The sequence below is a fragment of the Budorcas taxicolor genome, chromosome 12, assembly GCF_023091745.1.
Source record: "Budorcas taxicolor isolate Tak-1 chromosome 12, Takin1.1, whole genome shotgun sequence".
NCBI classification, from domain to species: domain Eukaryota; kingdom Metazoa; phylum Chordata; class Mammalia; order Artiodactyla; family Bovidae; genus Budorcas; species Budorcas taxicolor.
Genome location: NC_068921.1, coordinates 43,956,130 through 43,973,167, shown reverse-complemented (window position 1 = coordinate 43,973,167; position 17,038 = coordinate 43,956,130). Strand labels below are relative to the sequence as shown.

General features: G+C 35.3%; 1 protein-coding gene across 1 annotated transcript in view; it reads left to right on the top strand.

The window, feature by feature from the left end:
* Positions 1-17,038, top strand: part of KLHL1 (kelch like family member 1) — a 532,887-nt gene that overhangs the window by 495,819 nt on the left and 20,030 nt on the right. The window contains exon 9 of the mRNA XM_052650221.1: positions 10,653-10,865. Within this exon, the coding sequence (XP_052506181.1) occupies positions 10,653-10,865 (213 nt within the window). The remainder of the gene's footprint in view (positions 1-10,652; positions 10,866-17,038) is intronic.

The window sequence follows — 17,038 nt, the reverse complement described above, 5'->3', positions numbered from 1 at the left end:
GAGGAAGACTTTCTTATCTCTTCTTGCTATTCTTTGGAACTCTGCATTCAAATGGATATATCTTTCCTTTCCTCCTTAGCCTTTCACTTATCTTCTTTCACAGCTATTTGTAAGACCTCCTCAGAGAGCCATTTTGTTTTCTTTGCATTTCTTTTTCTTGGGGATGTTCTTGATTCCTGTATCCTGTACAGTGTCCCAACCCTATGTCCATAGTACATCAGGCACTCTTTCTATGAAATCTAGCCCCTTAAATCTATTTCTCACTTCCATTGTATAATCATAAGGGATTTGATTTAGGTCATACCTGAATGATCTAGTGGTTTTCCCTACTTTCTTCAACTTATCTGAATTTGGCAATAAGGAGTTCATGATCTGAGCAATAGTCAGCTTCCAGTCCTTTTTTGTCCTTGGTTCCCTGTTTGAGCATCAGTTCAGTTCAGTTCAGTCACTCAGTCGTGTCCGACTCTTTGTGACCCCATGAATCATAGCACGCCAGGCCTCCGTCTCCATCACCAACTCCCAGAGTTCACTCAGATTCATGTCTATGGAGTCAGTGATGCCATCCAGCCATCTCATTCTCTGTCGTCCCCTTCTCCTCCTGCCCCCAATCCCTCCCAGTATCATAGTCCTTTTCAATGAGTCAACTATTCGCATGAGGTGGCCAAAGTACTGGAGTTTCAGCTTTAGCATCATTCCAAAGAAATCCCAGGGCTGATCTCCTTCAGAATGGACTGGTTGGATCTCCTTGCAGTCCAAGGGACTCTGAAGAGTCTTCTCCAACACCACAGTTCAAAAGCATTAATTCTTTGGTGCTCAGCCTTCTTCACAGTCCAACTTTCACATCCATACATGACCACAGGAAAAACCATAGCCTTGACTAGACGGACTTTGTTGGCAAAGTAATGTCTCTGCTTCTCAATACACTATCTAGGTTGGTCATAACTTTTCTTCCAAGGAGTAGGTGTCTTTTAGTTTCATTGCTGCAATCACCATCTGCAGTGATTTTGGAGCCCCCAAAAATAAAGTCTGACAGCCACTGCCAAACTCCTCAATCTGAAATACAGTGGTTTCATGAAATAGACCTCTCCTTCCTTCTCCAGTCTTCACTCTTAAACATCTGCCTTAGAAACACTCTACATCAAGGCATAATGAACTGCTTGATTGTTCACACTCTTTTGCATTTTCAAATACTCATTTATCTGCCTCAACTTCCCTTCCATGTTTTCCTTAGTAATTTGTGACTGTCCACTGTCCACTTAGTTTCTCTCCTCAGATTTTCATCTGGTCATTGGATACATTTGGAAATTTTCTCGATTGATAGCCTGTCACAGCTCTACATCTCTCTATGCATTAAGTTCCATGTCGCAAGATTGGTACTAAAAGGATTCAGTTTATTTTACTTGAGAACAATAGTGTAAGAAATCATTGAAATATATTAAAATGTACCCTTAACTAAATAAAACCTAAATGAGATCATTTATAATAGCTTCATCATTCAAAACCTAATTTAATCGGCACCTTTTCCATGAACCCTTTTAAAATCCACTCATTTAAGAATCTTTTTCTAGGGACTTCCCTGGCTGCCCAGTGGTTAAGACTCTGCACTTCCAGTGCAGGGGCACAGGTTCAATCCCTGGTCAGGAAACTAAGATCCCACATTCACAGTGTGGCCAAAAAAGGTTATATATGTATGTGTGTGTGTGTGTGTGTGTGTGTGTGTGTGTGTGTGTGTATAAAAACAATGAGGATTTACTATATAGCATAGGGAACTAGATTAAATGTCTAAATATACATATATATATATATAACCTTTCCATCTTTTGCATTCCTAAGACACATGCTTGATACTTTTCTCTTGTTTGTCAATATCTTATTTCAGTGGAACTTAAACAGGTGCCTTTTCTTTGACAAACATCATTTGTAAATCATTCTTTCTCAATTAGAAATGAGTGCTTTGCTTTATTCATTAAAAATTACAAATACATACTTGCTATGATGATATATCAAAGAAAATAAATCCAACCCACCCTCGGAGAACTTACATTTTTAATATGGGGAATAACAAATAGAAGAGGAAAGAAATTTAGAATTGTGATAGGCATAGAGTGAGATTTGGTAAGAAAATGTTGAGGGATTAAAATTGAAGTGACTGTTTCTGCCCCTTTAGAGTTAGTAAACTCTATCAGGCTGTGGGATGTAGCTCATAAACCTAAATTAATTTCTGTGTTTATAATCTTCAGAGATTTTTTTTTGAAAGTATAGCCACTTTCTAATAAAATAAGGTAAGTGTTCTGGCTTACCTTAGTCATCTGCTATAATAAAAATAAGTCTGTTATGTTTGGGGCAATGAATTATGCTCAGGAACTGAGATTGTCTTTACCAATATTTTAAACATAAGATCCCTGTAGGAAATTCACAAATGGACAGCATACAGGGTGATATATCTTAATAAGCTTATAAATAAATAACAAACCCATGTTAGATTAAATATACCATTGTTCCAGGCAAGGGGAGAAGGTAAAAATACAGTTTAAATTTAGTTGAAATATGTTCTTTCTGAGTTTAGGTTTCTGGAAGAGGTAGTTTTGCCAACCAACAACTATGCCCATTGGGGCAGTTTTGCCAACCAAGAGCTAATGCCCAGTGGGCAGTGAAAAATGGAATGTTCCTCAGTTGCTAGAGCACCTTGCAGGGAACCCTGATGGTGTTTGTACTGAAGGGCAGGCTGATATTCCTGGGGTTCTTGCCTGATTTTTCACTGCTGCTGATAAAATAGTCACCTTTATTGTGACAGAAATTAATGCTCAAGGTCTTTGGAGAGCTAGATTGGCTTGGTTCAGGAGGAAACTCTGGGATAAGTCTCACAAACTCTGTATTTATAGTCCAAATGTTCCCTCTGCTGTAGTTGCTTGTCCACCAGTTTTTATTGAAAAACCCCCAGCTAGGTTCCCTCAGCAGCTGAGCTACTGTTTACAGTTAGAACAGATGAGATGATAACATCCAGACACAACTTACTTCATTCTTATATCAAAGTAACTTTTCTTCTGGAAACAACTTTGCTTTTTGGGGATGAACAAATGGATTTGAAATTATAGTAAACCAATACACAACAACGTCTGAGACTGAGTTTGCCACACATACCAACATTTGGCAACATTACCAAAGAGGGTTCTTGGCCTTCTACAATTATTAGAAATTGATTAGCAGCCAGACAATAAATTCAGTCAAAGCTTTATTGAGGCTCCTGCTGCAGCAGTGGGGAACAAGAATAAACAATAAATTCCCTTGCTGGCTTGGTCCCAGGGGGGGGGGCAAGCTCTTTCCTTACACAGAGTGAGGGTAGGGCCAAGTCCAGGGGATGGGCCAGATGGGCAGCTTAGCTATTTTGCCCACCCCTGAGGCAAATTTTAAGCAGGGGCATGCACAGTACCCTGCTTTTCTCCAGGCTCTTCAAAAGTGGCAATTAGGTTGTTTTGTATCTGCTGTCCAGCATTTGTCCTAACTGTACGTGTGTGCAGTTATTTTTAGTCTGATAGAGTTTCTCTACATTTTGTTACTCAAGCTATATCCAGGTGCAAGCACCCCCACATTGCAGCAAAGCATCCCAGATTCTAGGCCTGTCTCAAGTGGGAATAAAAGCAGCCATGCAGCCTATTGTGCAAGCTTACTGAAATCCCTCTCACTGTATTGTCAGACACTCCTCAAAAACCTCTCATGGAAATTACTCACTAAAAGGCACATGCAGGAGTATTCTGGTAGCAGGTATGACAAGCCTGTGGTCAGATGAAATAGTTCTCCATCAACTGAAAAACAAAAGACCAAACAAAGTTCTGGATTTAGGGTTATTTCTAAGATGTTATATATACCACAATTTCTATAACCAGCCCTCAAGTTATGTATGTATCATTGAGCTATGATAAAGTATGTGTGTGTATTAGTCTCTCAGTCAGGTCTGACTCTTTGCCACCCCATGAACTGTATTTCGCCAGGCTCCGGTGTCCATGAAATTATCCATACAAGAATACTGGACTGGCTTGCCATTCCCTTCTCCAGGGTACCTTCCCAACTCAGGGATTGAACCTGGGTCTCTCAGATTGCAGGGAGATTGTTTATAATCTGAGCCGCCAGGGAAGCCAGTGATAAAGTATGCCACATATTAAATAACTTTCCCTAGGATACAGATTATAAATAACAGATTTCTGGGGAAAACAAAATGGGATCAAAAAAGACTTTCTAGTGGAGACGTACCTTAACTGATTAATGAGAGAAAAATGAACACTAACGTACTTTATATAATAACAAGGTACCTAGGACAGAATCCACAATGGCACACAGGGCTGGAAAGATCTAGTGCTATGACAGCAGCTTCTAATTGCCTCTTAATACTCATTCACTCCTTTTTATATGATAGTATGCACAGCACTGTTAGCTAGGCAGGAGACCACCTAAAATAAAGACAATTTTTCCCAGTACCTGATCAATCAGGTATCATCATGTAGCTAATTTCTGGCCAACAGGAGATAAAAAGTGAGTTGTGCAGCTTAAAAGATGAATTCTTAAAGGGAAAGAATTATGTTCCTTCTTCCACTTCTCTATCTTTCTGTTTGAACTATTGTGATAGTTAGAATTTACCATCAGGACAAGAGGAATTGTAGAAAATTCTCCACGAAGTTTTAATATTGTTACACATTTTCAAGGCAAAAAAAAAAAAAAAAAAAGACAACTTCTTTCTCAAAATATTTTCAAGGTTATTTGTAAATGGAATAGCTTTGCGAGATAGCAATGTCTTTCTGAGGGACAGAGAGCAGATTTTTCTTTGACTGAAATAATAAACGCAATATTTCCCTTCAGAGCAACAAGTTTGCTGGCAGTCCCTTTAAAGATGATAATTAAAAACTCCAGATGTGAAAAAAGCCCTCCAAGTAAACATTATTTACCTGAATCTCTCTGCATCACCCTTGTGGGACTAGGGGGCATTGGGAGAATTCACATTAACAGGGAGCTCATTCTGCCTGTTGTGCGTGAGAAATTATGTCACTTCTCTCTGGTCCCATAATCTTGTGCCTTTTACCAACATTTATGACACTGAAGTAGGTTAATCTGTTAACTTTCAGGTAGGGTAGAACTTCAGACTTTTCACAATTCTTGATAAAGGGTCTATCCTAGCTTCCCCAGTGGCTCTGTCAGTAAAGACACTGCTTGCAATGCAGGCGACCCAGGTTTGATCCCTGGGTCAGGAAGATCCCCTAGAGAAAGGAATTGCAACCCACTCCAATATTCCTGCTTGGAGAATTCCATGGACAGAGGAGCCTGGTGGACTACAGTCCTTGGGGTGGTAAGAGTCACATACAGCTTAGTGCATAAGTCATCCTACAGATGATAGATTGAAAGTTGGAAGCAGCCTGGATCTAAACATATATGCAAACCTTCTTTACATTTAAACCCATATCTTTAAATAATGCAGAATTTATTTCCTTCAACTGCCATATTGTATGGACAATCATACCCCAAAGACATTGCAGATTTGATTCTAGACCACTGCAATAAAGCATATATTGCAATAAATGGAGTCATACATTTTTTGTTTGTTTGTTGTTTCCCAGTGCATATGAAAGTTATATTTACAATAGTGTTCAGTCGCTAAGTCGTGCCTGACTCTTTGCAACTCCATGGACTGTAGCACACCAGGTTTCCCTATACCACAGCATCTCCCAGAGTTCGACCAAATACATAACCATTGAGTCAGTGATGCTTTCCAACCGTCTCATCCTCTGCCATCTTCTTTTCTTTTTGCCTTCAGTCTTTTCCATCATTAGGTTATTTTCCCATGAGTACACTCTTCGCGTCAGGTAGCCAAAGTATTGGAGTTTCAGCTTCAGCATCAGTCCTTCCAAAGAATATTCAGGGTCCATTTACCTTATGATTGACTGGTTGAATCAGCTTGCTGTCCAAAGGACTCTGAAATCTTCCCCAGAACCACGGTTCAAAAGCACCAATTCTTCAGCGCTCACCCTTCTTATGGTACAACTCTCACATCAGAACCTGACCACTGGAAAAATCATAGCTTTGACTACATAGGCCTTTGTCAGCAAATTTACACTAAACCATAGTTTATTAAGTGTGAAATGGCATTATGTCTTTACAAACAATCTACACATCTTAATTTTAAAAAGTATTATTTGACAATGCAGAATTGACAAAGAACTCTGTTTTATAAAAAAAATGCAATATCTGAAAAATGCAATAAGGTGGAGCACAATCAAAAGCAAAAAATGCATAAATTATACATAAAATGACATATGCCTGTACTAGAATTTAAAATATATGACACTGAGATGAGCACCTGGCAACTAGATCTCAAAATAGGAAGACCTGCTTACTAAAGTTTATGTAAAAGTTTTCTGTTAAGCTGAATAAACACATAATTCTGGGAAAATGGTATGAAAGTTTCATTCATTCTCAGCAAAATTCTAGAAGAGTTTACTTAAGGCTATTTTTGACCTCCTTCCAATTTTTGCATGCAAGGAGGGACATGCTGATCAATATTCACAGCAAACTGATTTATGACACTAATGTCTCCTGAGAATGGTATTTTTTTTGTCCTTATTGTCTCTGAATGAAATTCCAACTCCATTGCACAGCATAAAATGCTCTTCATTTTCAGTCAGTCCTTTTCATCCTAGCAGCCATCTCTCCTTTCCCCTTGTTTACTACAATCCATTCCACCAATATGACATACTTGCCACTCTTTATTTATCATGTGCTATGACCTTTCATGTCCCTTGTCTTTACATATAATGCTTTCCTTGTATGTAACAGTTTTCCCTATTTCTTCATCTTACAAATTTCTACTCATCGTTCAACTCTAAGTTAAAAATGTCATGTTTCCTTTCTTGCTATGAAACTGTCAGCTGTCACTTTTTATGTTGTCAGTGCCTTTACTTCTAGTATCAGATTCTACTCTGTTCTTCATATTCTCAACATCTAATTTGTCATTGCAGTGAAATAAAGTAGGGAACCATTCTAACCTATGATTAAATAGATTGTCAGAGGAGATCTGAGAAGATAACCTTGGATAATTGCAGACGAATTTTTATGTGTGCATTACACTTTTTTCTAACTGCAAAATCTTTTCAAGTATTGAAATACACCTGTTGGTTTTAATAAAGACACCAATAAAGCAGCCCACAATGACATTATTATCTTTTCTATACAATTTTCTCATTACTTTTTTGAAGATTTTTTTAAGGAAAAAATGTAGTATATTTATTATTTTCCAGCAGTTTTGCCCTAGTATTAATAATTTTTATTGCTTTATCAAAACTAAAGTAATTTCATTGTTAATCTGTGGACTACATAATACTGTAAAGAACATTAAAATGGACTTTTACCAGGTGAAATAAAATACTGATGACCTAGGTTAGACTTCAGTAAATTATAAAATAACAGCTGCTGCTGCTGCTGCTGCGAAGTTGCTTCAGTCGTGTCCGACTCTGTGCGACCCCATAGATGGCAGCCCACCAGGCTCCCCCGTCCCTGGGATTCTCCATGCAAGAACACTGGAGTGGGTTGCCATTTCCTTCTCCAATGCATGAAAGTGAAAAGTGAAAGTGAAGTCGCTCAGCCATGTCCGACCCTCAGCGACCCCGTGGACTGCAGCCTACCAGGCTCCTCCATCCATGGGATTTTCCAGGCAAGAGTACTGGAGTGGGGCGCCATTGCCTTCTCCGAAAATAACAGTTACTGTATATCAAATATTTATTTCACAAGAGAAGTTGTCAAATATTATGTCATTTTTATTGAAATGTTTCATAAATTTATTTGTACAGACTGTGTGTTATTGAGTTTTATTAGGAGAGGGTTCATATAAAAGACAGAGAGATTGAATGAATAGTGGTTTATAACATACATGATTACACTAAAAAGTCAATGATGCTATAACTTGTGAACTTTAAGTTACATTTTATTTCCAAATACAAGGTTATGCTAATAGGCTCTATATTTGTTTTCTATAATGTGATCAATATGCTTAATTATCATTAGTTATCATTATTTTCATATGAGCTTCCCTGGTGGCTCAGTGGTAAAGAGCCTGCCTTCCAATTCAGGAGAGGCAGGCTCGATCCCTTGGCCAGGAAGATTCCCTGCAGAAGGAAATGACAACCCACTCCAGTATTCTTGCCTGGGAAATCCTAAAGTCAAAGGAACCTAGCAAGCAAGAGACCATGTGGTCACAAGAGTTGGACACAAATTAATGACTAAGCGCAGCAACATTTTCATACACATTTAGCTATACATTTGTATATGTTCACATTCTTTAATAATGTCAAAACTATGACAAATTATTGTATAGAGTGATTTTATTAATTGGTTGAGCAACACTAGATTCAGATAAATCAATAGTACAATTTGTTACTTTAATGTGTATAAAGAAATAGAGTAGCTTGAAGTCAATTATTCCACTAAAACAATGGAAAAGAAAAAGTGGGAAACTTTTCTTACATATAAACTATGGACCAAGAACTATACTAGGTGCCCTTCATGAAGACACTTACCAATAAATAAAATCTCTGCAAATGCAATATTTAATTACGTTTTAATAATAATACCTTAGTATTACAGCATACTTCTTTTGAGTTAGATCTTCAATTTAAATGAAACAAATGCAATTCAGATTTTGTAAAGCATTTAAGATGATAAAAACTTTCTAGTGAATGCTCATTTCCCTTCTGGATGCTTTTGCTAGCTAAACTGTCCAATACTTGCCCTTTAAATTGCCCCTATTGGTTAATTTTCAACATATTGTAAGACTGAGAGCTGCCAGGCAACTTTTGAGTAATCAAGCAAAGAGATATTACATCCATAAAGAGAACACTTGGACAATCAAAAATATTGCATCATGGCTGGCATTTAGAGCAGTATAAACATCTTTTTAAAGTTCTCCAGGATTTAAAATCAGTTTAAAAATCACATTTTAGACTTAGAAAGGATACTAAAGGATGAATTTTTAAATCTATGATCTAAAACTATTTTATAGACTAAGTAATGTCTTTTTATGCTGTTGCTTTATTAGAACCTGCAAAGTATAGAATTGAGTCTATTTGCCAATATTATTCATAATGTTAACTAGTAAAGCAAACAATTCATGACATCTAATCTTATTTAAACATAATCAAGCCACAACCCTTTTCCACTCAAAATCGTCTTATGGCTTCCTCTTTCACTTAGGATCAATGACTACATTTGTTTTAGAGAATAGACAAAATCTAAACACCTATGTGATGTCCCTGTACCTAAACCCATCAGCTCATCTGCCACCCTGCCCATAATCTCTGCTCCTGGTGCTCTGGCCTCTGCTGCCCTTGAAACTTTGTACTCATCTGTTTGAATGTGAAAGTGTTAGTCGTTCAGTCATGTTCTACTCTTTATGACAACATGAACTGCCAGCCTCCTCTGTTTAGCTGGCTTCAAATTTTTCCCTCTTAGAAGTTCCTGAACTCTCCTCCAACCACTATTATTCTCATGAAATTCTTGGACAAACTTCATCTTCCCAATGAGACCTTTTCTGGTGTTTAAAATTGTGACCACATTTCAGTTGTAATTGATATTTACAGTTCTAATTCCCATTCCCACCAATTTCACTCCTGATCCCACTTTCCTGCTCTGTCAACAGTGTATATTTTAGCTGTATACCCTCTAGTAGAATTGAGTGCAGGAAATTTTCTTCTTGTTTTGTTCATGGATACATTCACAAAATTTTGCATGGTATGTGACATATACTAGGCCTTCAAAATTATGTGTTGAATAAATGGGTAAATAAATAAATACAACTCTGTATCTTAATGTGATGCAATCTTCATGACTAGGATCAAATAAGCAAAAATTATTTTTATTAGGAATAGATGATGTATTTCTACTTCTGTATTTATGAATGTATTTTATGTAAAATTTATGCTGTAATATTTATTTTCCTGGGTTCTGATCATAACTCTCAGTAATGAAATAGCAAAATAAGTGCATCAAGTAAGTTTCAGCAATATTTACTCAGGCTAATATTGTTGTACTCTTTTTTCCTATAACATTTCGTCTGTCCAGATAAAACATTAGCTATTAGTATAGACACTAATTAAGATAGTATAACAATATGTGTATAAATTACTTCATTTATTTAGCGTTTTAAACTATGAATACAGATCACAAGAAGTAAGCATGATCTACATACTGGAAAAATCAATTGCTGAACAACAAGTGAAATAATTGAGCTTTTTCTGATTATCCTCAATTTCAAGAAAAATTGAAGATAAATATCTTATTAGTTTTAAAATAGACATTCCTTGATATTTATTAAAATAATATATTAAGATTATTTAATGACATATGTAAAAACAGTTTTAATCTAATATTCTAGAAATAGTAGAGGTTAGAAAACTATAGTAGTTTTAATTTCATCTAGTATATTAGAATCATAGGAAGTCCAGGTATAGGAAATTAGTTATAGAGGACCTTAACAAAAATTTCCATGTGAAGTAACATTTTTTAACACATTGGAGGCTCAGGTTGTGATTGAAATTTTATTTTTCAAGGAATTTCCTTTCCTTTATTTGTCATATAGACAGAAATACTAAATCATGTTTTCTCAATTGTGTTTTTAGGTTGTATTCAGTTGGTGGTCGTGACGGAAGCTCCTGTTTGAGTTCAATGGAATATTATGATCCTCACACAAATAAGTGGAATATGTGTGCTCCAATGTGTAAGCGGAGAGGGGGTGTAGGAGTGGCCACATGCGATGGTTTCCTTTATGCAGTAGGAGGTCATGATGCTCCTGCTTCAAATCACTGTTCTCGGCTACTAGACTATGTAGAAAGGTGAGAACCCAATACACGGTTAAAATGAAAGACAGAATGTGAATTAAATTGATACTTAATGCAAGTGACCATATCAACAAAATATGCTCAATCTGCCTAAGCTAAGAAAGTACTCCTAAAGCTGTTTCATTAATCTCTTTCTTTCTCCTTCTCTCTCTTTCTCTTGCTTGTGTATCACACAAACACACACATACACTATACTATGTTTTATTTTTTCATTCGTCATCCTCACTCCTTCCCTCCTTCTTTCTTTCTTACCTTTTCAACTAATATTTTTTGAAACCTTACAATTTTTTTCACATAATCCTAAAGTAATCTTTAAACTTCTCATGAATATATATTAAAAGTTCATTTAAAACCAACAAAATATTGTAAAGTAATTAACCTCCAATTAAAGTAAATAAATTTATATTTTAAAAAAATAAAATAAAGCTGTACTTTTTAAATGTATGAATGCTTGTTAATTTTCTTTTTAAAAATTGAATATTTCATTTATTTGTTTTATTCATCCTGTCTTATTAGTTCTACTACTCACTTCAAATTTGCAAAGATGAATTATGAGCTTTGTTTAATGCCATACTTTTCGCAATGTAAGACAGATTTATTAAAACTGTATTCTCTATAATCTTGAAGTATAACAGAAATATAGATTCTCTTTCAACTGTTCCTAAAAATGCCAGGTGCAAAGGTTGGAGTGAAAAGTCACCTTTTCTTCAGTCTTAGTCCAACAGTGGACACACTTCTGGCATGTTTATAACAAATTTCTCTTTCATAGCTGCACATCATTTAGCACTATTATGTCATGTGCAGTAAGAATTTGAGAGACTTTTAATGATATTTATATTTTCAACTGGACATGGAATGAAAGACTGGTTCCAAATTGGAAAAAGGGTACATCAAGGCTGTATATTGTCACCCTGTTTATTTAACTTATATGCAGAATACATCATGAGAAATGCTAGGCTGGATGAAGCACAAGCTGGAATCAAGATTACTGGGAGAAATATCAATAAACTCAGATATGCAGATGAGACCACCCTTATGGCAGAAAGTGAAGAACTAAAGTGTCTCCTGATGAAAGTGAAAGGGGAGAGTGAAAAAGTTGGCTTAAAGCTCAACATTCAGAAAACTAAGATCATGGCATATGGTCTCATCACTTCATGGCAAATAGGTGGGGAAACAATGGAAACATTGACAGACTTTATCTTCTTGGGCTCCAAAATCAGTGCAGATGGTGACTGCAGACATGAAATTAAAAGACTCTTGCTGTTTGGAAGAAAAGTTATGATCAACCTAGACAGCTTATTAAAAAGCAGACTTGCCAACAAAATTCCATCTTGTCAGAGCTTTGGTTTTCTCCGGTAGTCATGTATAGATGTGAGAGTTGAACCATGAAGAAAACTGAGCACCAAAGAATTGATGCTTTGAACTGTGGTGTTGGAGAAGACTCTTGAGAGTCCCTTGGACTGCATGGAGATCCAACCAGTCCATTCTAAAGGAAATCAGTCCTTAATACTCACTGGAAGGGCTAATGCTGAAGCTGAAACTCCAATATTTTGGCCACCTGATGCGAAGATCTGACTCATTTGAAAAGACCTTGATGCTGGGAAAGATTGAAGGCCGGAGGAGAAAGGGACGACAGAGGATGAGATGGTTGGATGGCATCACCGACTCATTGGGCATGAGTTTGAGTTAACTCCAGGAGTTGGAGATGGAAAGGGAACCCTGTCTTGCAGTCCATGGGGTCTCAAAGAGTCAGATACAACTGAGCAACTGAACTGATTACATAAGGAAACATGATGATATATGAAGAAGTGAGATTAGAGAATATTGAAATTATTATTTTTTATCAGCTGGAATAGGATAAGTAATTCTACTCTAATGAATAAATTCAAAATTCTCAGTGACTTCACACTGTAAACTCTTTTTCTTGTTCATGCCACATATCTATGAGAGCCATGATTTTATTACTCTGGTACTCAGAATGAGGTATAAGATAAAATACGAGCACCTATTGGTTTCAATGTCAGAAGGGAAAAGCCAGAGAGTAGTACTACATTGTTCATCCATTAATAAAGATTCAACCTTCAAGTATTAAAAATATAATTCTCCTTTACTTATGCTTTGTTGACTACTCAATCTCATGGCCACCGAAATTTTCAGATTGTGGGAAGACATTATCTGACGAACCTAGGAGAGGAGCAAGAGATGTCTAGCATATCATACTGATGAATATAGCAATTTTTATCTTAATATTAGGAGATCAAATCCTTTATATTTATGTCTGTTAGTAGAATAGACAGCGAGAGAAGGGGCCTCTCTCTCCTTTATGATTTTTTTCTAAAAATACATGAGCATTTTTACTGAGAATAAAGTCATTGGAAAGAGATAGTTTTTAGAAAACAGGTTCTGTTCAGACTTGAGGTACTTCTTGGATAAAATACAAAAACATGTCTAACAATATTGTTACTCTATGAAATGGACTGTAGATATATATATATGTATATAAAGAATGGCATTAAGCTCACCATAGTTTCATTCCACCATTATCTTATCCAGTGAAATTAGGAACTATAGGTACTACAGTGAGGATGGTGACCAGAATACAAATTAATAGATGTATACTTTTATACACACAAACATATAATCATTTATTTTAAAATACTGCCAACAGAAAGGCAGGTTATTCACATTTTCCTCTGTAAAATTCTTGGGAAAAAATGACAAAGAAGAGGAATATGACAAGGCTCTGAATTTCACAGCAAATATCTTATATATAAATGCCATTAATTAAATGATATTTCATGCACATATTCTTTCCCAAGTTTACTCTCCAATGTATTAAAATGATGTTTGAGAACAAAGGCATAAATAATACAGTCTAGGAATACATTTATCATGCAAAATTATATTTAAATAAGCATAGTTATTTTAAATTATAGGAGTACAGTAAGAATGAATAGCTTAAGTAATGCAGAAGCACACAGAACCATTATTATTCTTATCCAAGCTCATACCATGTGTCAGGTTGATAACATTTTTGCACTTTTTATGAGATATATTCTATATTGATGATTTCACATGTAAATCACCAATAAATCAGGATACATAATATTGCTCTGGTAGAATTACTTTGCACATATAATGTAAGGAATGTTTCTTAGTGTATAACCATAGGCAAACAAATCATTAAGAATAGCAGGTAGTGTAAATGCTGTTTTATAGATAAATAAATAGATACACAGACCAAAATTATTTTACAGTGAGTTCTTATAGAAGTGTGTATGTGTGCATGCTCACTTGTATCCAATTCTTTGTGACCCCATGGACTGTAGCTCACCAGGTTTCTCTGTCCACGGAATTTTTCAGGTAAAAATACTGGAGTGAGTTGCCATTTCCTTCTCTACTTATAAAAATGTAAATACATTATAAACTAGTAAAGTACAGTTATATAACCTCTATCAAAAATTGTAGAACTGGGCTTTCTTAAATCCAAGGAACCTTGGCATCTCAAAGCAGAACAGAAAAGACAGCAGGGACTGAGTAAGAACAGGAAATCTAGAATAGTTAATGGAAGAGTAAAATCTAATGTTGCAGACAAGCCTCATTCTAGTGAGAACGTCCTAGTGAACAAAATCAGTGTCCAAAAATGCACTAAGTTCTAGCAGAATTTAGATTCAGAAAGTACAATTCATTAGAAAGAGCACATTCATCCATCTATTTACTTATTCAATAAATATTGTTTTGTGTGTACTTTTCACTGTACTAGATAGATATTAAAATGTTTTAGAATAAAGAGATAAGGAAATGAATAATTATAACTTTAAGATCACAAACAAATTGAGAAATCAAGCAAAGGATCAGAAAATATGCTCAAAGACATCAGTACCATTGCTGGCTAATAAGAGATCAGGACCATCTTTGTCCTTTAAATCTGCATATCAGTAATGAAACATAGTAGGAAAGGGGTGCCAAGATCAAAGGAACTTCCTAAACTCACGTTTGTAGTATACACTTTGTTTCCTCCAATCTTTCTCCTCAGAGTAGCCAGAGGAATATTTTCATGATGCAGAATTGGCCTGGAAGTGCAATGGAGTTTTCCTTTGTTTCAATTGTATCAACATAATAAAAAAATATTTGTTTTGCAACAATTTTTCCACTAAAATAGATTCTATGTGCTGGTCAAGATTATCTTGTCTATGCCTATATTATTCCACTTGGCTCAATTCCTGGCACTGATTAAGCAGTCAACAAACATTTATTGAGTCTTTAGACAATAAGGTAAAAAAAAAAAAAAAACACCTCAAATTTATCCAAGGAAAAATCTCATGAGATATACTGTAAATAGGTAGTCAGAAAGAAAGATAGATTTTAAAAGAAATGGATGGATGGCTGTTTAGATGGACTGATGGAAATATATGTAGATAAATTTTGACTTTTTATTTCTCTATTTGCATGTGAATAGCCATTTCCATCATCATAAGCTGGGGATTCTTGATTTATATGTATATTTTGGGCATACTTTTAATAGAAAAATTTTGATGAGACAAAAATATTAAGTAAGCATTATTCATGTATTAGTTGAAAATTTTATTGTACTTTATCAAACACTATTAACAATGCTCACAATTTTTGATATATTGCTTATAATGAATATACAACTTTTGTTCAAAATCTACCAAACTCTACTACAGCAATAACTGAAAAAGTCATAAAAAATAACAGTGTGCTATGTGCTTAGTCAGGCCCAACTCTTTGTGCCCCATGGACTGTAGCCTGCCTGGTTCTTCTGTCCATAGGAATTCATTACTGTCATCATGCATGTGTGAATGCTAAGTCACTTCAGTTGTGTCCAACTCTGTGTGACCCCATGGACTGTAGCCCACCCAGTTCTTCTGTCCATGGGATTCTCCAGGCAAGAATACTGAAGTGGGTTGCCATGCCCTCTTTCAGGGTATCTTCCTGACCCAGCCGGCGTCTCTTATATCTAACCTGCACTGACAGGTGGTTTCTTTACCACTTGCACCACCCGGGAAGCTCATCTTCCCAGGTGAGCTGGGAACTGGCATCTTATGACTTGATTTTTTTTAACTTTATATACATTTTTTAAAATATAAATTTATTTATTTTAATTGGAGGTTAATTACTTTACAATATTGTATCATCTTTAGATATTTGTTAAAAAAAATAACAAGATTTGCTGTCTTTACATGTAGTAATTATTTTAAAAGTACCATAAATATTAACATGTAAAGCAAGAATCGAATTTTGAATTCTTTCATTTCTCCTGATTTCTCATTGCAACCTTCTGGTTTTGATATGATCCAAGAATTTCTGAGCACTGAAGATAGATGATAAAGGAGAGACTTATTTTAATTTTAATTAAGGATGCTTAGTTATACTAAGGCTTATATGGTGTATTCATATATTAATTCATATTTGTATATATACATACATGAGATTTTTTTTTACAAAAATGTAATTACTTGAATTGTTTAAGGTTAAAATGTTAGGTAGACACTTTTACACTTTTTAATAAGTATTAATTTTTATTCTCCTTAAAATATTGTTGGAGCCAGTCAAATGAGTATAGCATGAAAAGACTAACTGGGTTTTTTGCCATCGCTTTTCTATTATTGTGCATGTATAATCTTTTCTATTTCTTTGATAGCTAATTATGTTCAAATTTTTATAGAAATATATACAATAGATGGAGATCCTCCTACATAAAATCAGGGGCCCTACTTTATATGTAGATGCAATAATTATTAACCTAGGCCATAGCTATACTACTTTATGTTTGTGATTAGATATTTTTCTCAATGGTTTGTGAGGCCAGTGTTATCTTTGGAGTGAAAAGATGGACATAGGGAGTGACAGATTAATCTGCTGTCCCAGTCTAGAATGCTGGCTTTGAAGGTATACATACATGAAAATACAAAATATGATGTCTTATACAGATGGAAGGATATCAACTTTGGAATCAAACTGTAAGATTTATTTTCATGTTGAGACAACTATTTAAAAATACATAATTCGTGCTCACAACACGAGTAATAATTTTCTGTTATATGAGCAAATAAAATAATTATCAATACATAAAAGAATCTATTTCTTCTTAGTTTTGAACTGTTAAAGGTATTTATTTTAAAAGTTATATTTTACTAGCATTC